Source organism: Corella eumyota, chromosome 2 (genome assembly GCF_963082875.1).
Source record: "Corella eumyota chromosome 2, kaCorEumy4.1, whole genome shotgun sequence".
NCBI lineage: Eukaryota > Metazoa > Chordata > Ascidiacea > Phlebobranchia > Corellidae > Corella > Corella eumyota.
In genome coordinates this window covers 20,479,950-20,502,918 of record NC_137491.1, presented here as the reverse complement: position 1 = coordinate 20,502,918, position 22,969 = coordinate 20,479,950, and the positions used below count along the sequence as shown (strand labels likewise).

General features: G+C 29.1%; 5 protein-coding genes across 6 annotated transcripts; 3 read left to right on the top strand and 2 right to left on the bottom strand.

The window, feature by feature from the left end:
* Nucleotides 1–376: 376 nt before the first annotated feature.
* LOC145742651 (uncharacterized) lies at nucleotides 377–3,695 on the top strand. The gene is made up of 6 exons (XM_082560428.1): nucleotides 377–551; nucleotides 1,834–2,050; nucleotides 2,177–2,324; nucleotides 2,856–2,981; nucleotides 3,135–3,250; nucleotides 3,380–3,695. Exons 1-6 carry the CDS (start codon nucleotides 377–379, stop codon nucleotides 3,693–3,695), a joined length of 1,098 nt encoding a protein of 365 aa, XP_082416554.1.
* Nucleotides 3,696–6,048: 2,353 nt separating this feature from the next.
* On the top strand, nucleotides 6,049–10,235 carry LOC145743636 (uncharacterized). Of its 2 annotated transcripts, none has more exons than XM_082561646.1 (6): nucleotides 6,049–6,161; nucleotides 7,171–7,559; nucleotides 7,807–7,951; nucleotides 8,071–8,272; nucleotides 8,473–8,587; nucleotides 8,797–10,235. In XM_082561646.1, the coding sequence occupies exons 2-6, from the start codon at nucleotides 7,418–7,420 to the stop codon at nucleotides 9,693–9,695; spliced, it is 1,503 nt and encodes a 500-aa protein (XP_082417772.1). In that variant the 5' UTR covers nucleotides 6,049–6,161; nucleotides 7,171–7,417; the 3' UTR covers nucleotides 9,696–10,235. The 2 variants fall into 2 exon arrangements, with proteins under 2 accessions (XP_082417772.1, XP_082417770.1); XM_082561644.1 differs by having other exon boundaries at nucleotides 6,049–6,169.
* On the bottom strand, nucleotides 9,910–17,950 carry LOC145743631 (ATP-dependent RNA helicase DDX55-like). Its single transcript, XM_082561635.1, has 15 exons — nucleotides 17,767–17,950; nucleotides 17,113–17,250; nucleotides 16,826–16,985; nucleotides 16,399–16,558; nucleotides 15,982–16,093; nucleotides 15,588–15,783; nucleotides 15,293–15,386; nucleotides 14,988–15,080; nucleotides 11,942–12,068; nucleotides 11,433–11,592; nucleotides 11,064–11,190; nucleotides 10,653–10,815; nucleotides 10,481–10,552; nucleotides 10,209–10,278; nucleotides 9,910–10,054 (listed from the first exon to the last, which is right to left on the bottom strand). The coding sequence occupies exons 1-14, from the start codon at nucleotides 17,860–17,862 to the stop codon at nucleotides 10,225–10,227; spliced, it is 1,752 nt and encodes a 583-aa protein (XP_082417761.1). The 5' UTR covers nucleotides 17,863–17,950; the 3' UTR covers nucleotides 9,910–10,054; nucleotides 10,209–10,224.
* Nucleotides 13,079–14,782, top strand: LOC145743640 (uncharacterized). Its single transcript, XM_082561651.1, has 3 exons — nucleotides 13,079–13,387; nucleotides 13,654–13,862; nucleotides 14,025–14,782. Exons 1-3 carry the CDS (start codon nucleotides 13,207–13,209, stop codon nucleotides 14,523–14,525), a joined length of 891 nt encoding a protein of 296 aa, XP_082417777.1. The 5' UTR covers nucleotides 13,079–13,206; the 3' UTR covers nucleotides 14,526–14,782.
* Nucleotides 17,951–18,166: 216 nt separating the features above from the next.
* Nucleotides 18,167–22,390, bottom strand: LOC145743638 (mannose-1-phosphate guanyltransferase alpha-A-like). Its single transcript, XM_082561649.1, has 9 exons — nucleotides 22,253–22,390; nucleotides 21,401–21,498; nucleotides 21,014–21,117; nucleotides 20,360–20,543; nucleotides 19,851–20,068; nucleotides 19,489–19,768; nucleotides 19,213–19,305; nucleotides 18,919–19,090; nucleotides 18,167–18,562 (listed from the first exon to the last, which is right to left on the bottom strand). Exons 1-9 carry the CDS (start codon nucleotides 22,293–22,295, stop codon nucleotides 18,462–18,464), a joined length of 1,293 nt encoding a protein of 430 aa, XP_082417775.1. The 5' UTR covers nucleotides 22,296–22,390; the 3' UTR covers nucleotides 18,167–18,461.
* Nucleotides 22,391–22,969: the final 579 nt, after the last annotated feature.

The window sequence follows — 22,969 nt, the reverse complement described above, 5'->3', positions numbered from 1 at the left end:
AAATCATCTGCGTAAATCGCGTGCCGTAAAATCAACCTTTAATATTTTTTTAAATGTTCTTGTCAATCAGAGATTGCAGATAACTCTGCAGCTTAGTTTAAAAAATTATCAAAATTTTTAATAGTAAAGATTAATAGGAAGTTAGTGATGAAGTTTAACCAGATTCAGATAGAAGGGAAATGTCAGATCAAAGGCTAAATTTTTTTGTTAACATCCAGTTGTTGGTAATGATATAAGTACTTGACATTATTTGGTTGTTGGCAGTAGTGTAAACTTTTTATGGACGTAAAAGTAATTTCTTAGTTACAAATTCCATATAAGCCTAGCTATCGTTTTTAAATAGAGGAACAGGAAATTAAAAGTTGATTTTAAAAATATGACGTCAACCAATAATACTACGAAGCTCCCGTTACGTCATAACAACACCGATGACCTCACGAATAGTCCATACATGGAGTGGCGATGGATTACAACGCAGGGTTTGTTTTCGATTTGTGCTTTGTTCCACGTGTACGCGTTTGTTCGAATCTGCATGTGGGAGAACGTAAAACGTAAGTTTGTTACGTCAAAAGTGGTGTTTAATGACGAAGTTGTTATTTAATGTATTTTATATACTCCCCTTTTCGTAATTAAGTTTATAAATATTAGACCATATGTATTTGGGAGTTTATATTTTTAAAGTTACCATTTGATTGTAAAAAGAAAGTTCATAGCCTTTAAAAATTATAAAGTCCCATTGCGAGGTTGTATAAATTATATATTTTGATAACATCATATTTTTAATACTATGTTTATAGTGTTCCTGTTTACATATATTTTGGTAAACACCTTGTCAGTTAATGTCAAATATTGTCAATAGTAAAATATTAAATCCAAGGTACAACCCTTCAATTTGTTATAGTTTTTTTAATAATTTTAACTCAAAGTCATAAAAAAACACAAGTTTAGTAAGTTATTAAAACGCACCAGTGATAAAATTGCTCATTTGATGACGAAATCGTCCACAGTGACGTCATATTTGATGATGCAACCTTTAATGTGGCTTGTTTAATATCTCGTTTCAAAATATCTCGCTTAAGCTGAAGGAAATGTCTAAACCCGTCAATCAAACATCTAAGTACAAAGTTTGATTTTGAATAACGTAATGTCTCAAGAAGGCGTTACCAATATTGGTTAAACAACCAATTGAAAAAAAAATACTGTTTAAGAAATTTTAATAAGTGTAGCACTGCCTTTTTTGGGATAAGAGCAAAGGTTACGGAATAAGTCCAAAGTCTAATTATATGGATTTTAACCATTGACTTATTAAAGACGTTAACGATGCTTCCTTCCGTTAAGTTTGACACTGAACAAAATATTTTCACATGACCCTGGGTTCATTTATACCAAATGCCAATATGTCAAGTTGCTTCATATGAAATGTTAAGCGGTAATGAATCAGCATAACTATTACCGAACTGAAAACTGTCAAAGATTTTCTTTTCCCTGTTCGATAAAAAAATGGCGCCAAATTAAAACTAAGCGTAATATTATTGATAATTTACATAATTTATTAAAACTTGAAAACATTCGGCCTGTAATGCCATGCCTTGACTAGCATATCATACTACCGTAATTTTCTAATAGGCTTTTTTTTAATTTTTTTTTATATTTTTTCCGTATCCCCTTAAGGAAATAGAATTTGAAATTTTTATCGGGTAAGGGTGTGGGGTTTGGGACGTGTCTAAGCTACCTTTAAACGCCGGGCTCATAGGCAAATAGCGTGGCATTGGTGCGGCTCAAACCTGAAACCTTTTAGCTCGTAGTCTGACGTCATTTGTTTTTTTGTTTTAGGTAAAATGCGAAAAACAGAGGCCCCAAGTGTCAAGGCAATGTGGGTCATTTGTGTCATCAATTCAATCGTTAACATCGCTTACTCTGGGTTAAGCCAAGTGTATTTGATTGAGTTCTGGAGGTCGAAGCTAGTTTGCCACTACCTGGTGTTGGTGGATTCGAACCTGTATGCTATATCTACTATTGGAACATTTATCTTTTTATGGATTCGGCAAAGGTAATGTTGAATCCATTTAAAAAATAATAACAGAGATTTTAATTTACCTAAAAGCATTAATTATTGCTTAAAGTTTGTTTATTTGGCCTTGCCTATGATATGACCTTTGTTTTATTTTCTATACAGGGGCTTTTACGCTGATCCAAAGTTGAGCCATCTTACAAACAAATGGATCAACTTCGTTAGTTGGTTCAGCTTAGTTGGGATCATTATTATTTTCACCACTCCGGTTGTTGGGCAATATTTTTGGAGATTTTACTCGATCGAGAACGGGGTAAGAGTTTTATAAAATTGAATTACTAAAAATTTTAAATACAATTGGCTTAGATGAATATAAAAAAAAATTACCTGCTATTTTTATTTTATAAATCTCTATAATTTATACGGTTTAATAATAGAAATATCAACTTAGAATATCATCTTCTTTAGTTGAAAAATCAAATATACACTTAGCAAACTGATTGCCATTTTGTTTTTAAAATAGCAATACATTCCCGTTACAAATAAAAACTGTTTTTACAGTCCTTATCTTTTTCAGTCATGTCGTTAGTTTTAGGCAATGCGTTTATAGGCATATTTTCTTGTATTCGTATCTCTTATCAGGTTTGGTCGCTTAGCTTTGCCCATACATTGTGATATTATTTGGTATTTGGTTTTCAGTGTTTTGTTTAAGTGTTTAGTAATATTACAACTGTTTGCTTAATGTGACATATTCTCAATCATTTTATTTAAGTAAACTTTAAATCATAAATACGATTAATAAAATAATGATAAGTATACGATAAACACTTCTTATAACATTTAGCGCTGTGTGTTGGTGAAATCAAACATTCCAACCTTTGACAAATGGTATTTAACTTTCGTTGGTGGATTTTTCTTTTATCAACTTATGCTGCTCGGTTTATTCGTTTACCCATTGATCATGCATAAGGTAGTTCACGTGACAAAAAATATCACTTTTATGTTTTTTGGTCGATGATTAATTTATATTAAAACCGTTTACACATATTTAACATTTGTGAAAACGATTTATAAAAAATAATCTACTGTTAACAATTTTTTTTTAATTTCAAAAATATTTTAGAAAAATACGGATGAAATGATGATAACAAAACGACCAAACGACCCCAAGGCAAAGAACAAAAATGACAAAAATAAACCAAAAAACCTAATGAGAAATGCAAGTGTGTTATCCAGAAGGTAAAAAGTAAAATAAATGTATGTAGGTCATATTGATAAATTAGTTAAAGTGTAAAAAAAAACCTTTAAATTTAAAACATAGATTAAAATGCTTTAATACATTTATTAGTGCTATGTATATTTATTTAGAAATTCCAGTCTTTCGTGCGACCTGCAGGCCTGCATTATTAACCGTGCATTTACATTGGCTGCAGTTTGTGTTTTATGTAACATTACAATTACAGTCGGGGTGATATTTATTTCACGGTCAAATCAAAACCGATTTGAAATCATTGCTGCAACAAGCATCAATTTGGGGCTCAATATGGTGTGCATGCTGTGCAACTACGCCAACTGGCGGGCAATTTTATTTCCCGATATTTGGCAGAGCCAGCAAGAAAAAGTTTTTATAGCACAAATACATGAAAAAGAAAAGGCTCGTAAATTATCACAATCTTTGGTGTAAAAAGGTTAAAACATTAAAAAGTTTTTCTCTTGTTACATGTTATTAAATAAAATAAGGGCAGATTTTATGCCTGTTTGTAAATATTTATTTGATTCCATAAACTTCTTTTCTTTTACATATTTTATTTTTATTTAATTGTAACTTGATATGTTACTTTTGTATTCAGTAAATAAAATATATTCTACTACAAAAAGCATCATGTTATCGTTAAAATAGGACGAAATATAAAACGTAACAATATTGCAAAATATTAAATTTAAAATTGAGGCAAATTTGTTTACAAAATATTTAGCACAAAAATTAAAAAGTCAAATCTAACGTTTAAATTTACATCAAATTGTCAAATATTTTTTGCCATTCAACATTAACGTAATACAATAAAAAACACACAACTTTTTTTATAAAAAAACTAAATTTAGTTTTGACATTTTTTTATTTTTGATTTGTTAACATTAGTTGTTTACCAACTTAAAAATACAAATATTTAAAATGTGAATTTTAATGTCTAGACCACGCCAGATGTTAAGAAAAAAGTTACAACAATGCCAGGTTTAATTTGACCTCTAAACAATAAAAATCTGACCTCCAACTTATGTTTAACCCATAATAATCTCACACTAGAAGTATCCACGTGCCATCTGTAAGCATAAACACTAGTTTAACCCTTTAACAATACTTGGCATTATTTTAAGCCCTACCAAAAATTTAGAAACCCTTGAAATAAAGTGAATGGTTTTAAAGGGTTGTACGGCTATTGGGCTTTCGTTAACTGATAGCTTGGTCTAAAATCCTTTTAAACTGATGCTAAACAAACACTTGAGTAAGTCAGGTCAAACAGTTTTAATGTTTTCCTTTTAAACTTTTTGTTTCCACGTTTTCGAGTGAACATTGTATCTGATGTATGTAAACATTGAGCCCTTTTATTCGTTCTGTGACGTCACAATGGCACGCTTTTGTGACGTCACAATGTTCGAGTTCCCGGTCAGGACAGTGACAACTAATCTGATTATCTCAGCTGGGTAGAAGCCGGGCATTGTTGTTAATTATTACGACACAGACAAGACCAAAGGACCGCCAGTTTTAAAATTATTGATATACCTAGATGCAAAGTTGTAAAAAAAAATATTTTATAGAAATTATTTCTTAAATTAATTTCTAAAAATATTTAAAATTTGCGTAGTAGAATTATTATAGTTCAGTTTACAAGAAGTTGTTTTTTGTTTTCGTATGTTAAAAAGGGGACCACATAACAATCCTTATATTAACATGTTATAGGATACTTTAAATAGCTGAAATAATTGAATTAAATATGATTTAGAGATTTTAAATTCAATTGTATTCAGATCAACGTAGCTTAGTTAAATCATAGGGTTTAAAATTACTAAAATAAATCACAAAAAACTTTTAAAAAAATTAAAGAAATCTAATTTAAAAGTTTGTGTTGCTTGATTGCCAGGTAGTATACGGTTGCTAGATCTCTAGTATAGGTTATAGAGTGTATTAATTTTTTTTAAACAGTAAAGTGTTGTTTATTCAAATAAAGTAATAGTTTTATTGTAATAGTATCAGTGGATATTACTTACAAGCAATGTGTTTACAGTTATTTATGAAAAGGTGTGTTGGTTGTGCAACTTGTGTGACCAACTTGTAACGACATTGTTTTGTTGTTTAGAATAGATTTAGATATATTAGGAACTTTACCAATAGATAATAAACAAAGTTATTTTGTTTTTCATTTCACTAAAGTTTTATTAAAAGTTTTGCAAATTAATAAATAATAGCGACGCCTAATAAAATTAAATTTTAATCACCTACTAGTTCCTATCATATAAACTTAACGAGCATTTTCGCAGAATTAAATGCTGATAATAAAGAAAAGAACCGCGTTAAATTTATGGTCCTAATATTGACACAAAGTAAAAATAAAATTGTAAATTTACAATAGCTTTAATGTTTGCTTAACAGGCGGTTATAGTTGGCGATACATGAAGTTTTAAACCTTACACGGGAAAGTTTGATTTCAAAGTTAACAAGGACATATTTAGCTACATTAAAAAAAGTTGAAAGTGTACATTTTATTTTAATTTAGACAAAGTTGAAGATTAAATGTATTTAAAAGAGTGTGCAAGTCTAAATAAGGTGTTAGCAACATTAGGAAAATATCAATTTGTCATAATGTTTGAGCAAACAAGAAGAAATGTTTTGATTTAAAATTTACTAAAATATTTTCTGTAATTTTTAAGAAATGTTAAAGAAACCTCAAAATAAATTATTTTATGAATTTGAATAAATATATATATTTAAAATGATTTTAGAACGGTAATAATAGCACATGTATTTTTGTATATTTTACAGAAACTATAAAAGATAAGTTTGTGGTCAGAGTGTTACAATAAGTATGAGAGATTACTCTTGACTAAAACACTTCAAAACTTAAGATATTCCGACGTGTGGCGATGCACTTAAGTAAGTTAGTAAGTGTACTTTATATTTGTTTGATTTTTACTTTAACAAAATTGCCGTTTACTGGTAAAAGATAACTTTGAAAGTTTTTGTATCTGTTTTAAATAATCTTATTATTATGCATAAATTATTACAAAAAGGCTTAAAATTATTATATTTTTTACATTTTTTGTTTAAATTACTTTACTTTAAATGGAATGTAAGTTTTACAATGTAAAAAATTCGTAAGATATGAATATGAAAACCACGATGTGTCAATCAAAGTTGTATTGTTATTAAAGCCCCGCCCACTTTATTATGATGCGTTTCGTAACTTTAAACCCATGTCATTAGAGTAAGCCACCTAGATTACAATACAATTGGAAACTACATTTAATTTAATTATTTCAGCTATTTAAAGTATCTATGACGTAAAAAATACGCACACACTTTATTTAGAATGCTTTGTATTAAGATTTATTTTTGCTTAGGTAACCATTTGTCATGATATTTAATACAACCATATGTTAAAATATATTAATTTTGGCATGTTTTAAACCATAAAATTGTTTTATTTTAGTTTCCAATGCCTTGTTATATAACTTATTGCGTTTAGATATTGCCAAAAAAGTTTAATTTTATACAAATTATAGTAATAAAAATAGGCTGAGGTTGTATTCTTAAATTTAATTAATTTTTTTTTTAATTTAAAAAAACATTAAAGTATTTAAATACCTATTAAATATGTTTCGGTAAATATTAAAAACCAATTTAACTTAAATCCCGATAAATCGAATCAGTTTTAAAATTAGATTAAAGCGGCATCTTAACAAATATTTATTATTTGTATAAGATTAAATTACTTGATAAAACTAATATTGACTTTACAATTATTTAAATCTGAAAAAATTAATTATAGAAAGTTTATAAAATATTGATTTAGCCATAAGCAGACTTTTACGATTAAGGAAAAAACTCTATTTTTAAACAAAACTGTTTTTTATTTATAATCTGATTAACATATTTTTCACAGAATAAAATGAAAACAGAATTTGCTTTTAATGAACTCATATAAAAGAAACACCATTGAAAATCAACCAACAAAAAATCTTTATTTCGTGATCTTTATAGAAGAAACATAGCAAAGAAAATTGTAAAGAACAAGAATTTTAGGAAAGATAGCGAAGTTGAAAGATTAATTTATAAGAACCTTACGTCAAACCTTTAAAAAGTATAACAAACAAACATACCCAGAACCATCGAATTCAAGTCACAATAAAATGCCTGAAACCAGCAAGTTAGATAAATTGATTGCCCATCGCCAACAACAAGCGAAAAAAAACGACAAATTAAGAGTCCACAAAAACAAATTAGAGAATGAAAGACTCGTGGTTCAAACTTCTTATTTAGATTGGAATAAAAGTAAGTAAAACTAACATTTAACATCGTAAAAATTAACTAGTAAAAATTGGCATTTTTGACACTAATCGTTAGATTTTGGCCTTAAAAAAGAATTAAACTTCAAAAATTTAATAATGATTTAAAAAAGTTCTTTTAAATTCTTAAACGGATAAAAATTAGACATTTAAAATTATTTAATTAACTTCCATGTTCCCTAAAAACAAACTTACAATTTTAAAACTAATTTTACCCACTTATATTTGTTTAGAATTACGCAGTAAAGAATATGCAATACTTGAAACTGAGTACATGAAAAAATTAGAACGAATTTATGATCGACAACTACAGGTTGAAGAAACTCGGATCAAAAAAGAAGAGGAAAATGAAAAAAGCGAAGACGAGATGAGTTTCGGGTATGACGTTATAGTATATTTTATGCAGTAATAATGGATTGTAAATTTGTACAATTTTGTCTCTAAGTGTGCATTAATATATGGATTGTGACGTATAACACTTTATTATAACGTCACAGCGGAGAATTCACAGAGGTGATAAAAGAAACGATACCAACCACAACTCCGGAGCGGGAGACGCGGAAACACAACCGGAAGATGACAGCAGAGCGCTCAAGAGCGTTCATGAACAGAGTGAGGGCGTTGTCAGGTTGTTATAGAGACAACGACCCACCACAGATTTACTACAAGAGAAATGGATTGGTTCCACCAGACAGAAATGTAAGTTTTAAAATATTTTAATAAAAAAATTTGTAGTATACTTAGGTCATAAATATTATAAATAATATAACATAGACATTTACATAAAGAAATATTATAAGCTGATGTTAAATTTAACCACATTCACTTTAGTACCACTTTACTACAAGATAGTGTTAAAATTAATCAGTGAGCAATTATTTAACCCCAATTATTCCCAGGTGACCCCACAAGTTAGTGCCAACGCTCAGATGAGTTTCGGGGGTGGATGGAGGCCTCCTCCCTCCTCGGATCATCTTGGAAGACTTCCTGCTGAGACTCCGTATGGAGTGGTTGGTAAGTAGTAAGGTTGTGGTTTGTTAAGAAAGCTTTAATATCAAAACGTAAGGTCATAGACCAGATACTAACTGCCAGCATGTTATACGCTTATTCAATACAGAATAAAATTTATATTTACCATCAAATTACCTTTTAAAAAATAAGGAAATGTAGCTTTTTATGGGAAAGAGCTATTTAACTGTAACCTTTTTTTAAATTTTCTCCAGATAAACCGAAGAGATCTTCAGTAAGTGCTTCCCGCAGTCGACTCAACAGCGCACAAAGTCGTCAAAGTGGTCACGACCGGCTGACGTCATCTGACTATGACGTAGAAGACTCGCTTATCGATGAGGTCATTAAAGTTCAAGTAAACCTAAGACCAAGTACAGCGCCTATAAAACGGGAAATTCCCGAGAGTGGAATTGTAACTGAACATTATGAGCGCGACGCAGAACTCGAGTCGATCAAAGGCGATTACGCAAACGATGACGTCATGATGACGAAACAAAAGATTCGACCTTCGACCGCGGTTGCCGCTGTTCACTTCAGCGGACCTCAGGAAGAAAATGTGGAGCGAATCGAGGGTAATTTCCCTTCTCCGAAACGAAGAGCGAGCTTGAAAACCCCGAATCTTTTGATGTTTCGTCGCAGGTCCGTAGCAGGGGCTTCCCCTAATACCCCAAACAAAAACTTTTCAAAATCGGCGAAAAACAAATCCGGGAGTCAATTCGGGATGATGACGAACGCGGAACAAGATCGAATCCGGAAAAAAATGGAGGAAAAATCGAGGTGTTTAGAACGCGAAAGACACAAGCGTCGGTTGATAGGTTCTGTGACGTCACGCAGCGACATAAAATCGAAGCAACGAAGCATGTCGTCACGTGACAAATTCAGTTTCGAAAATTTCACCAGATTGAGAGAAAAAGAAGTGGTTTCTTCCCCCCGCGTGGTGGCGCAAAAGAGCGGTGGTGAAGTGAAGGCAATGTTAGATTACATTAACAAAGTTGAACGTGGACTCATCATCGCTGATAACTTTGAAGCGAGAAAACTTTTACTTAAAATGACACAAAGAGAATTACGTGGTCTTCAGAAGAACGTGGATCAGTTCGCGACAGCTAAAAGTTAATTTGGGATCACTGAAACAAACTGATGTAAAATCAACATCCAAAACGAACTTTGGGTCACGTGACATCTGAATAAACACGTGTTAAAATTGGCGGAAAAAGGGCAAAATTTCGTGTTAGATTTTAACCCACAAATTTTACCGTTACTTTTAAATTTAGACTGCCCTTATTAATAAGTGTTAATTTAACAAGTAAAATAGTTGATTAATATGCAATTGTTTTGATTTTTATTCCACTAAATAAGAACACCTCATCTATTTTTAAAAAACAAAATTCTTTCAAAACTTTTAACGGTTTTTGCATCACCAAGTCACGTGGACAATCACGTGACCCGTTGCAGATAAGAGATGACGAATATAATCTAAACATTCCAAAAAAAGTTGAATTTTAAATATTCAAAAACTTATTTATTAATTGTTTAGAATAATTATTTAATTTATTATTTTCTTAAATAAACGAACAAAAACATATTTGTGTTTATATTAAAAAAAAACGTATTATGACGTCATACTCACTAATTAGTTGATGACGTCACGAGGTCGTTTCGTTAATTTCAAGTTGGCGATCACAGTCGTCTTTGCTTATCTAAATAATTACGTCATTTATTCACAAGTGTAACCAATAGAAACGGATCAACATTGTTTTTGTCACGTGGTCAATAAAACGATCTAATTGGCTAATAAAGTCACGTGATACTTTTTAAATTTTTTAAAAACACTTAAAAGCCCATTTCTGTTAATTATTGAAATTAAGTTAAAATATATTTGAAATAAAAATATTAAATTACTTTTTTGTTTTTTAATTTTTTCACAAGTTGAGCATCTTTGCGTAATTCTTCTATTTCTTCTTCGTTAAATTCCTGCAACAAAAAAATTAATAAGTTCTTTAGGCCATAATTAGCACATTTAAAACGATTTGATTCATATTCTTAATTTAATATAAATTTAAAGACAATTCACCATTTTTAATTTCTTTAATTTTTTCTTTTCCTTTTTAATTTTTCTTGTTTCCTTTTTCTCTTTATTTTGAGACCAGGATTTTTGTTTCTTGCTGACGTATTTCGTTTTTTCAACATTCTCTCGTTTTAATGAAATTTTCCTTTGCTTTTCCCTATTCTTATCCCTTAACATAAAAGCAGAATGTTATTGCAAAACTAAGTTAAACCGAAACAATTTAAATTTAAAACTTAGAGTTTATATAACATATTTTTATAAACCAATATAAGCAACAGCCAAGTTTTAAAGACTTTATATTATGTTTATACAAATTTCACTTTTAAGCTAAGTAATTTAAAATTTGTTTTACTAAAAAACATTAAAGGTTATTTCAGAAATCCTCAAAAAAAATTTAATTTACAAAAAAAAACTTACAAGTATGGTATTAAGTTGAAATCAATTTTTGATTCTTGAAAATCGGTGATGGATTTTTTCTTAAGTTCGGGCATTCGTGGCAATCTTAACAAAGCAAATCCAGTAGCCAGTTCTCCCAAGTTCAGATCTAAAAATATAAATTTGAAAACTTAAATTAACAAAGTTAAAAATTTTAATAGATTTGAACCATTTTTTTGTTATTTAAATACTTTATAGGGTTTTTTGCAAGATGGTAAAGTCCAAAATGGCAAAATATTGCTTTTTTTTACTCAAGCAAAACGCTGGGTAGTGGGTAATATTCGATTATCTTTTTAATGCAGTCAAAAATTGCCCTTAAACCAAAAAAATACCAAACTTCGTTTAACTTACCTTTAAGTCGAAATATGAGACTGCATTCATGCTTAGCATAAGCTTGAACGAACGACACAAAAGCACGTGTTCCCCGCTCCATTGTTGCTCGATCTTTCTCCGCAAGATGACGCAGTTGAGCTAACCAGTTGGTTTCGTTGGCTTGCGAGGAGGTATATTCCTATGACAAGAAAAAGTATTTAATAAACCGGTAATGATACGTTTTACTTTAATTATCAAAAAAAACACAATACTGCCCCTTTGCCGTGGGTTTGATCCCCACTGCTCTTATGCTAAAGCACCCTTGAGTAAGGCGCTATAAACGGTATGAACTCCTGCTGAGCCAATACTTGATCAGCAGTATAATTATCGGGCAATTATAATCTATAATATACTAAACTGTCACAGGTAACTCGATACCGGGTTGGAGTAAACAAATAACACAACAACAATAACAAATAAAACATAACCTAAGTTAACTTTATACATAATTTATAAAGCACAGAATACTAAGTTTTGGACCAACTTACCAACATTGGAGCTTTTTGGTTGATTTCAATAAAATCTACGTACGAGATTTCGGTTTCTAGAAGAAAAACTAAAGCGTTTCCTCTTCTCCCAACCCTTGCTGTTCTTCCGCATCGATGTACGAAGGCACTACGTCACAATGATATATTGTTAGTTATGCCATAAAACTAATTAACTGTGACGTTATAAAATATGAATTATTATCCAATAATTATTTGTTTAAAAAATCGAAATTTCAACAAATAAACTTTAAAATCATAAATTTGTTGATTTCTTCGTAACACTATATTATTTGTTACGTCATAATTTTCAGGTTTGTTCGTCTGTTTTTGTATAATGTTATACAACAACATTTTTAAACCATAAACACTCATAAAACAAAAATCGTTTTATTTTTAAATTAACGAAAATATATTTAGATTTGAAACTTCAAATCTATAAAAAAATTAACGTTTTGAAGTAGGCGTTTACTAACTTAACTATATTTAAATTAAATACATCCCTAACGGAAAAATGCAAGTCATGTGCGATTCGTTATAAGTGCACCTATAAGTGTAATAGAACATATCATTTTTACACAATAAAAGGCAAATGGAGCCTTAGTAGAAAAGGTCTATTTAAAAGTTATTAAATTTTTTTTTTAGAAAAGATTTTTTAAAAGAAGTTTTTTAAAATTGTATTTTAGAAAATAAAAAAATAGTTAGTTAAAATAAATTTAAAAAACCACAGCAACAAAATTAAGAAACCATTTATTACAGGTTTAACATACTGAGGTTAACAGCAGAAACAGTATCTTAATTTCACTGATTTTTATCGATCAATATTTAGTCAATTAAATTGACGACAGTATTACAAAACGACGCTCAACCAGACCTACATTCCTGTCTAAAACATTTTACACACACACTCAACATGAGAAAGTTGATCAACTAGTATAGGAGTGAGTGTGCGCTAACAATGCGCGATTGTTTTTAACAAAGCGTGTTGACACAAACCTTGTTGAACGGTTGAATAGCGAGTAGACAGGAAAATTACTTTAAAAACAGAAATTAGAAATACTAGAAATACAGTTTTAGAAATGCTATGTTAAAGGTTTGGAAAATCATTTATTAGCATATGCAACCTTGGCGTGATAACATCTCTGTATATGTAACTGTGTTTTTTAAAACATATTAGTTTTATATGCTAATTTATACTTAGTAGTTTTAGTTTAATAGTCTATTAAATTATTTATAAATTTAGGAATTTTTCCCAAAAAGCATCAAAAATGGATGTACAAGACCTAAGCAACAGACTAGAAATATTTTGGAGTAAAGCTAAAGTGAATAAATTGATTAAATTGTATGAAGCTAACCCATGTTTATACAACAACACAATTCAGATTTACAAGAAAAAGGAAATTAGAGCTCAAGCTTTGGAATCTATGGCTGAGCAACTAAACACTACTGGTAAGTATACAATTTTAAATAAAGTTTAAAATAATTAAATTAAAAGTTAAATGGTAAATATTTTCCTTTAAATAACAAAGTGAAATTGCATTATTTTAGGTTTTAAAACCAAAGAAGTGTAAGGTTATTATTATGCCCTTTATAAACAGCTTAGCCTTTAACATACAGTTTCTAAAAAAAAATTTTATCCAATAACACTACAACTTTTATCATTTATTTACCTTAGTTTATATCATTATCATATTTAATTTTGTTACACGTTCTAGCTGACGAGGTTGCGAGAAAACTTCGCGGAGTTCGAAGTCAATTTTCTCGAGAGAAAGCCAAAGTTTTGAAGTGGGAGGAAAATGGTAGAGAAGGTGAACTAGGTCACTCGGAGGCGAGCTTGTGGCCGTTTTATCAAAAGTTAATGTTTCTTGACGAGTTTACAACTTTAAGAAAAAATCGACCGAATGTGGAGTTCAGCTATAATGAGGTCTGGCTTTTATTTTAAATATTTTTATGAAAAATAAATGATCGGTTTTTATATTATTTAGAATGTTAATAAAACTTTTATATTTAAATAGGCATAAACTTTTCTTTTATTTGAAATTTACTGGATTAGTTTCAAACAAATTCTTAATTTTTTGCATGTTAGCCGAACTCTGAGAAAGCATTAACAATTGAAGACAATTACGAAGATTCTTTTGAGAACACTTACCAATATGACATCACAAATTCACCCCAAAATAATGTTAATCAACCCCCGGAAAGTCCCATATACGTTAACTCCCCACAAAATGAGGATAACTATCCTGTTGTTCTTGGTTGGACTTCCACAGCCAATCAAAATGTAGGAGTTTCGCATGAGCAAGCATTATCAACGAAAAGAAAAATTGTTGAAGAAGATTCATCGCCACCGAAATTTATTTGTCGAAAAGATGATGATTTTAAGGAAAGATTTGAGAGAGTTGAAGAAAAAAGAGAATGTGAAGACAGAAGAGAAATAAGGAAAAAAGAATCTTTTGACAATGAAGATATTTTTGGGAAATATGTTGCAAGCGAATTGTCGCAAATTAATGATATCCAAAAACGAAGATTAGTTAAACACAAAATACAAAATCTTATCTTTGAAGCTCATTTCTCTAATCATATTTAAACAAAATTTATTTTAATGGACAATAAAATTAGCCAATCTTATGTTTGGACAAATAGAGTATTTATTTGGCCATTTTATAATAAGCAAACATGATTAATTTTATAGTAATTAAATGATATAAAAATTAAAATCAAAATTATTTTATAGGTAAATTGATGTTCAACTTTTAAAACCTTTACTTTATTTTTTGTTTACTTTTTCAAAAACAAAGTATTTTGCATTAAACATCAAAAGAACCAACCTGTTTAAATTTAAAATCAGCGCTTGTCTAAAATAATCAATAAAATAAAACAAAGAACACTTTTCTATGCTGGTATTTTGCAATAGTCTTTCTATATAGACCTTAAAACATTCTAGTATGGACATTTCTTATCTCTTATAACATTAAGTCTCTAGCATGTAACTATCCCCTTAACATACACTATAAAACTTGATTAAAATAAACATTTAAAGTAAACTAACCTGGCATTACTTGGAGGATCATATTGCAAAACCCAATCTACTTCAGGTATATCAACCCCTCTTGCCATCACGTCTGTACATATCAAAATTCCACTAAAACAATAAAATTACATTTTTAACTTCTAAAATGTTTTTTTTTATTTGAATTTTACTTAGGCTGTTTAAAAAAGAATTAGGTAACTGTCAAAAATAATATTGGAAAAAAAAAATTTAAGTTTTGAGATTTTATTTGCAATTTATTTAATAATTTTTAAAATAATATAAAGTTAAGCTAAGCAAATCGACAATTTTTTTAAATAATTTACCTTGTTAATTTTCTAAAATTCGAAAATATTTCCAAGCGTTTTTTCTTTATTTTTCCATGTAATAACAAAATATTGAGGTTGGAACCAATTAAATCTAAATAAAATAAATAAATAATATTTAAAGGCAATTAAAACACTTACAAACACCAAAACTAATCTAAAATAGTCTAAAACCAGTAATAGCAATATGCTAAAACTTGGCTTACAGCATGCAATAACAAATGCTATATTAATATACTTGATTTTAGTTTGTATCGATAAAATGGTTACAAAAACTAATCATATGCATGCCTACCTTTTATTGCTCTTCCAAAGTATTCAACCGAAGCACAAGTGGAAAAAAAAATCAACATCTTTTCATCTTTGTTATTTGATATAAAATCCACCAGAAAGTTGAACTTAGTTAGAGTTGAGCACACAATGTAGTGGTTACTTAAGGAAGATGGAGTTTTGGCGGCAATGTTGTTGTTTGATTCAAACTGTTCAGCTTTCTGTAGATTAAAAAATTAAAGTAACAAAAAAAAAATTATTGAACCTATATATGTAGAATAAAAGTTAGTAAAAGCTGAGTTTTGTCCAATTTATAGGTCTTTAAAATAAATAAATTATTAAGACAAATATAAGTTTCATGACAATTAAAACACTAGATGTCAGACACCAACTAGTAAATCAAATAAACAAAACTCTACCTCTTTGACCGAAATCTTGACCGGGTTTCTCATTCCAGCTTTCACAAGTTGTTCAACTTCGTTCGTTTGAGTTGCACTAAACAAACCAGTTCGTCTTTGTTTTGGAAGGTAACTGTAATTGTTACAAAAATAATAAGTACTTAAATAGTCATTATGTAGCAAGTAGCTACTCTTTAATTATACCTATACAATAATTTTAAATTTCGCTATATAAATATTCATTTTTCTCTGTGAACATAAAATTTAAAAAGTTCTGCCCAATAATTACCTTATTTGATTATAAGTTATATTCCTAATTTGTATATTCTGATGATATTTAATTAATTTATCTCATAAAGAAAATGCTTTTTTAATTATTGGTAAAATTTCTAATTTAAAATCTTGACATATTAACTCAAAAAATTAAAAACCACTCACCCTAAAATAGTTGATAAAGTTTTATGAAACCCGAGGTCCAATAATCTATCTGCTTCATCTAAAATTAGAATCTCCAGGAATCGAGCCCCAGACCTTAGACTTACAGATTTCTCAAGTGCAGAACTAATTCGGCCAGGAGTGGCAACTATAATGTTAGAACCTAAAAAAAAATTTATAAATGGTTTAACTTTAAAATATATATATATACCTATATATGGAATAACTAACAGTAAAATACAAAAATAAGAGGCCTAAACTTTTTCTTACAAAAAAATAAGAGGCCCAAACTTTTTCTTACAAAAATGAAAAAATTTAATTACTTTTATTGGTTTTGTGAATTGGAATATTTTCCCTTTTTTTTAAAGACAAGAGTTTCTCTCTTTTAAAATTAAAAAAACTCCGTTTACAAAATGTGAGAGAGCTTTACCTTTTTCTTCAAACTCTTGTAGATCTCTCTCAATTTCTCCCCTTCCTCCAATCATTAAACAACTTGTAAATGGACATTTCTCCGAGTCATAAAATGAGGATAAAACTTCAAATATCTGACTTGCTAGCTCCCTCGTGGGACTGATTATTATTCCACCAACCTTCAAAGAAAAAATTATATTCATAATCAATTCAAAAAGTTTTAAAAATAATATGGAACAAGATCCTTAACTAAAACCAATTAAAAAAAGTCAAAACACTTAGGCAAAAAGTTTTAATATTCCAAACCTGATGTTTCTTAAACTTTTCCTTCTTCCTAAGGAGGATCTCAAGAAGTGGAACAATGAAGGAAAGAGTCTTCCCACTTCCAGTTACTGCTTCCACGCACACATCTTTGTTTCGCATGAAAACAGGAATTGTGGCAATCTAAGAATTAAGTTTAGTTTAACACAGTTAAAAATTACAAACTTTTTAAGAATTTAAAAATTTGAAGATTTTAACTAGGACTAGTGCCCTGGTGTAAACGTTAAGACAATTGGATTTACAACATAAAATCATTAGTTTGACTCTTACTGCCTCCATGCCATAGCGCTCTTGAGTCAAGCCATTTAAAAGACACACATTTTTGCTAAGTTTAAAAGCAGTTAGCAGTTTAATTATCAGATTAAAAAGCAATCATGATCAACAATATCCAAAACTGGCAAAGTCAACTCAAAACTGGGCCACAATAACAAATGTTACTCTATGTTGAGTTCTTTAAGAGACGACCATTACACATTATCAATAAATGTTAACGAAAAGTGCTGATAATGTATATAGAAACCTTTAAATTTACAATTTATATACTGTTTATAAAGTTTTAATATAAAGGATAAATCTCTACTAAATTATATAGTGTTGCGTTTATAAACTTACAATTACCATTATAACAACCAAACTTACTTGTACAGAAGTCATCGTTCGAAAACCAAACGAATTTAAAACTTTCAAAACATGTTCGTTTAAATCACAAACATTTTCCCATTGAGAGCTTTCCATTGCTTTTAAAGACTAATAACCTTACAATAGCTTAAATTATTCTGCTATTTATTAGGTAAACCAAGTTTATATTTTCTTAACTGCTAAATTCGCCCAATAAACAAAATTTCTGCTACAACTACTACAGAAAAGTGAATATAAACATGCTTTTAGTGTTTCCCTGAATTTCCTTTCAATGTATTTTAATAGATATTGTTTGTCCTCAAATTTTACAAAATAACTTTATTTACAATTTTGTTTATTTGTAATAATAAATATTTATCACAGTTTACTAATAAATATTTTTTGCAACTAAACTTAATATTTTAATAGATATAAGGCACTTTCCAAGTAAATATTAAACAAAATTCAACCTCAAACTTACATATAAATTAGCGTAAACAATATAATTTATATAAAGGAGCTTTACTACATGTATAATAAAGTTTAAAGTATGTTTAAGGCAATGTAATAAATGTATATATAATTTTTAGCTATACTTTACACAAATTAATAATTATAATAAACGAGTTTTAAAACTAAACATTATATACATTAAAATTATGATTGCAAGACTAGTTGATCACGTGACCATAACAGTGACGTCATATTAAGACATTTTAGAGCAAAATTTGATTCTTGAAACCCCGGCTGATATCTTTGTTTGGCATCACGATCGAGTTTCTGATGACGATTTCGCTCGGTACTGTTACGTCACGCCCTGTTACAAATAGATGTTAATTTAGAGAAATACTGTTCCAAGTTTATCTTTAAGATTTTATAACTGCTTTCATATTGTAAAAATCTTAGGTTATATCGGGTATATATACAAGTATATAACTAGGCAATTAATAAGGTAAACTAGCAAGTGCAAAGTAGAAATGTTAAGAGTAACTTATAGTTAAAAAGCAGTACAAGTAGCCCCTCTGCATACAAACTTTTTAAATAGGTATAACAGACAAAATACATAATTAGGATCCAAAACTAACCCAATACTTAAAAAATACCCAGACATTAAGAGTGCATTAGGCTTTCTGCAAGAGATAAAAGCGGCCTTTATTTAAGCCCTAAACATACCTAGTATAGTTATCGAAGGTCTCAGTCTTCCCTGATCGTCGAATAAATAAAAGTTGTCAGTTGTAGCATGTGGGGCATCTGGGTTTAACTCAGTTGGGGTCCCCTCCACTCGTGTCCACTCACCCACGACCGAGTGCCAACCTATGATACTGTTTAGTATACAGCAATGGTCCTAGATGTAATATATTTTAAAATTAACAATTAAGTATTAATTTTGCAAATAATTTCCTAAACATTTAAATAAGCCAATCCAAGATTTATGAAATAACTTCACTGAATAAATTAGTATTTTACCTGTAAAACAGCGCCATCTAGAATCATTGAGTTCTTGACTCTTGCACCTTTTCCTATCACAACTCCTGCTCCAATAGTCACGTGAGGCCCAAGCTAAAATAACATAAGTTCAAAATGTTATTTTTTTTGTTCAAACCTAATTATTAATTAACTTTAAATAGTTTTATGTTTAAGATTAAGACGAAACTAAACAACAAACTACCAAAAAATTATTTTAAGAAATCAACTAAAATTAAAACAGTATTTTAGCAACCACTTTAAAACATTTAAACGAACTAAGCATGTTGGATCAACTTCCGCGGTCGGATGAATATAAACGTTGCCCTGGCAACAATTCATGTCACTTAATCTGTCAGGATGACTCGAATTATAAATTTCTAGAATGGCTCGGTTTGCATATAATGCCGATCCGGCCGATTTTATGCTCATCCAAAACGAATCTAAAGAGTAGGAAAATAATTTCCCTTTTCCAGCAAGGTAGGGTAAGAGATCTCGTTCGAGAATAATCATTCCAAGACCCTTTCTTGCGTCATAATCGTTCTTCGAGCACGTCTGACTATAAAACAATTAAACTGTTGTTTAAAACCGATGCCACACCCAATAAATCATACTATTGAAAGAAAAATTGAGATGCTTACGTGGCAAATACATCACTGTACGAGCTGGAGACACTTAGTGTATGTCTCTTCTTGAAGAGATCCCCAATTTCGTTGAAAATATCACAATCTAGCAAGTACATCCCAGCATTGATGTATTCACTAACGAACGATTCAGGTTTCTCGATGTAATGCACAACTTCTTTAGTATTTGGGTTTACACCAGCACAACCATAGTTAACTGTTTGAGTGTTAGGCACCTTGAAAATTACAAATTAAAAATAAAATTGAGTTTGTTAACGAACATTATTTGGCATGTCTTTTACTAAATGTTGAAATTTTTAATATTTTTAAGGAATTTGTAAACTAAAATTATAATTTAATTAATAATTATTTATTTTCCATTGACACTTATAAAAATGTTAATTACAGCAATGCTTTTTATTTTAAAAGTTTAATTCTCAGGCTAAAATAAAACCTATTCATTTTAACACCATGTGTTAAATTTTTTGCATAATCATCAAAAATTTAAAATGACGTTACAATCTTACCATTGTTGTCAGCATTACATAGGGCATAAACTTCTCTTTGAACTTGATCATTTCTTGGAACGGAAACTCACAAAAAACGTCACTAAACATTAAAAAGAAGGCATCTGGATGTCCGTTCGTTATGACGTCACGAAAATGATAAATGCAACCGGCTGTACCCAACATCGTATACTCTTGTAGGTAACTTAAAATATAAAAGGTTTTGATTCAATTAATGAGGTCTTTAAACGAAAGAATTTGAATGAAAGATTTAATTTAAATTTTGTGGCACAAAGTGTGCCTATTAAGACAAACATCTACTTGAGTTTATAACTTTCGTTTGAAGTATCTTTTGCCAACCTAAGGAATTATAAGTTTGATCTTTACGACCTGCCATCTTTGTATTATATTTAAGTATGCCCGTAATATATTGAGGTTTTGCCCGCTTTTTAAACATCCCTAAGTAAACTGCTTATTGCGAAAACAATTTAATAAACAACTAACAACAAACCATTCAGCCAGTAACAATAAATATTAGGATCTGCCTTTATCACACCAAGCTTACTTCAAACGTTAGATCTTGTTTAACGTTGTGTAAATAAAGGTATATAACGCAAGTTTGGGGTTTTAATATGCTTTGTAAGATCTAGAATGAATAAGCATCGCAGTTTTTACCTGATTGGTTTTCCAAAAGTTTGTCTTTCTCGTCGAATAAACCGCTTGATGGCGTCATCGGGTTGAAAAAATCCAATCAGGAGAATCTCTGAAACTTCTTTGACCTTTAACAATTTTGAAAAAATTTTTGATTTAGAAAAAAAATAAGGAATTAGTCAACATATTAATAAATTATATATATATAACTCTGGATAAAATGATATATCCTCATCAATTTATTCCCTTTTTCCCCTTTCCATCTTTTATTACCAAACCCTACGCTTTAACATTTTATTGACCCAATTTAAGCATAAACCTGCTTAATGATTTTTATTAAATACAAACAAAGCTAACATTATTTTTATTTGGACAGTACTACAACTTGGATATCTTATTTTTTCTACAAACCTTGCAGCATGCTTCGATGTGATGATGAACCAGGGGAAACCCTGCAATTGGAAACAAAGGTTTTGGGACATCCAAGCTTAAAGGTCGAAATCGAGTTCCTTAAAACAAAATTTTAAACATTATTAAAAAAATTAATCCGCAGAAAAGTAAACATAAAAAAAGCTTTAAACGTATGTTTTACTTAATAAAAATACCAACCAATTTGATATTTTAAACATGTATATTATATTAAAACTTATTCAAATGTAGTGTACTTAAACTAATTGTAGATTTTGATTTTACAAGATAATCTAATAAACATTTTTGTATATACAAACGTTTTTCTTTAAAACGTACAATACGTTCTAAAACTTAAACGTATTATAGCCTGGGGTTATAGATACCAAGTTTTTAGTTTTACAGCTTAAATAACTTGCCAGGTTGTAATTTAAAATACTAACAAAAAATATTAAAAACGTATTGGGTTATATACCAGTTAGATTTAAATTGAACAAAGCTATCTCCAAATAAAATTTTGTAATGTTATTTCGACAAGTTAAAAAACAAAATGAACAAGTTAAAGTTTCCTTTCTAACGCAAACTTAAAAATTATGAAACATTGATTTTTTCATATTTTTGTTGTGATTTGTAGAATTTCTGTATTACAATTTATTTAAACCTTTGTTTATTATTCTGTGTTTAATAAATATATATTTTCTTATGTTAAAATAGATTGTGTAAGTTTAAATAGATTTTTAAAACAAACTAAATTGACAATTAGTAAATAACTAAAATATTTAACATAGTTATATAATTTTATAGGCTACTTTTAACCAATCACAACATTTTATAAAATTAATTTTAAGAAATTACCTTTTTCAGGGCCTCCAACTAAAATAACAGCTTTTAAATGCATTTTAATATTTCAATTTACTCAGCAATATATTCACCAACTTGTCTGAACAGTCTATCTAACTTAACCGGTTACACTGCTACTACGCAATCAGCAAGGTACAAAAAAGCCTTTCTCCTTTTTCTCTTGGGGAAAAACTTTATTTTTATTATTTTTTTTTTACAAATATTTTATATTAAAAAAAAGTTTATTTTATATATTAAAATGTTTTAAAAATTTCAGGGGCTGAGATCTATTCTTATTTTTGCGTAATTTTGCTATAAACAAGTTTAAATCCTGCTATGATTTGTTTAAACGCTTAATAATGTACATATTAAACTAAAGTTAAATAATATTATGTGTATTGAATATATAATTAAGTTTTTATATTTTTATATTAAAAATTACAAGTTTAAGCTGTTAAATAAACCATTTTGCTTTGGCTAAAAGTAAATACGATATTAACAGAAATAAAAATTAACAAAAAGATTTGTTACTACTGGCATCAAATGCAAACAAACGTTTTAACAAACATTTGCAACTTGATTTTCTGGTTTTTAACAATAAATATTTGTTTTAAATACTCGTTTTATACAAGGCAATTATAATTTTGTGTCTACTTAACTAAAACAATATTTTAAACAAAGTGCAATTTTTTTTTGAAACACGTAATCAGATGAAATAAAAGCAAAATCTTT

Excerpts from the sequence above, each read along its gene's own strand:
- LOC145742651 (XM_082560428.1), top strand. The coding sequence starts at position 377 with ATGACGTCAACCAATAATACTACGAAGCTCCCGTTACGTCATAACAAC. Across the intron at positions 2,982-3,134 it reads ACCCATTGATCATGCATAAG|AAAAATACGGATGAAATGAT; the intron begins GTAGTTCACGTG and ends AAAATATTTTAG. Across the intron at positions 3,251-3,379 it reads GCAAGTGTGTTATCCAGAAG|AAATTCCAGTCTTTCGTGCG; the intron begins GTAAAAAGTAAA and ends ATATTTATTTAG.
- LOC145743636 (XM_082561646.1), top strand. The coding sequence starts at position 7,418 with ATGCCTGAAACCAGCAAGTTAGATAAATTGATTGCCCATCGCCAACAA. Across the intron at positions 7,560-7,806 it reads TTATTTAGATTGGAATAAAA|AATTACGCAGTAAAGAATAT; the intron begins GTAAGTAAAACT and ends ATATTTGTTTAG. Across the intron at positions 8,273-8,472 it reads TGGTTCCACCAGACAGAAAT|GTGACCCCACAAGTTAGTGC; the intron begins GTAAGTTTTAAA and ends AATTATTCCCAG.
- LOC145743640 (XM_082561651.1), top strand. The coding sequence starts at position 13,207 with ATGGATGTACAAGACCTAAGCAACAGACTAGAAATATTTTGGAGTAAA. Across the intron at positions 13,388-13,653 it reads TGAGCAACTAAACACTACTG|CTGACGAGGTTGCGAGAAAA; the intron begins GTAAGTATACAA and ends TACACGTTCTAG. Across the intron at positions 13,863-14,024 it reads TGGAGTTCAGCTATAATGAG|CCGAACTCTGAGAAAGCATT; the intron begins GTCTGGCTTTTA and ends TTTGCATGTTAG.
- LOC145743631 (XM_082561635.1), bottom strand. The coding sequence starts at position 17,862 with ATGGAAAGCTCTCAATGGGAAAATGTTTGTGATTTAAACGAACATGTT. Across the intron at positions 15,387-15,587 it reads CTTTGGAAGAGCAATAAAAG|ATTTAATTGGTTCCAACCTC; the intron begins GTAGGCATGCAT and ends TATTTTATTTAG. Across the intron at positions 11,593-11,941 it reads ACCAAAAAGCTCCAATGTTG|GAATATACCTCCTCGCAAGC; the intron begins GTAAGTTGGTCC and ends TTCTTGTCATAG.
- LOC145743638 (XM_082561649.1), bottom strand. The coding sequence starts at position 22,295 with ATGCATTTAAAAGCTGTTATTTTAGTTGGAGGCCCTGAAAAAG. Across the intron at positions 20,069-20,359 it reads ATGTAATGCTGACAACAATG|GTGCCTAACACTCAAACAGT; the intron begins GTAAGATTGTAA and ends GTAATTTTCAAG. Across the intron at positions 19,306-19,488 it reads AAGTTGATCCAACATGCTTA|CTTGGGCCTCACGTGACTAT; the intron begins GTTCGTTTAAAT and ends ATGTTATTTTAG.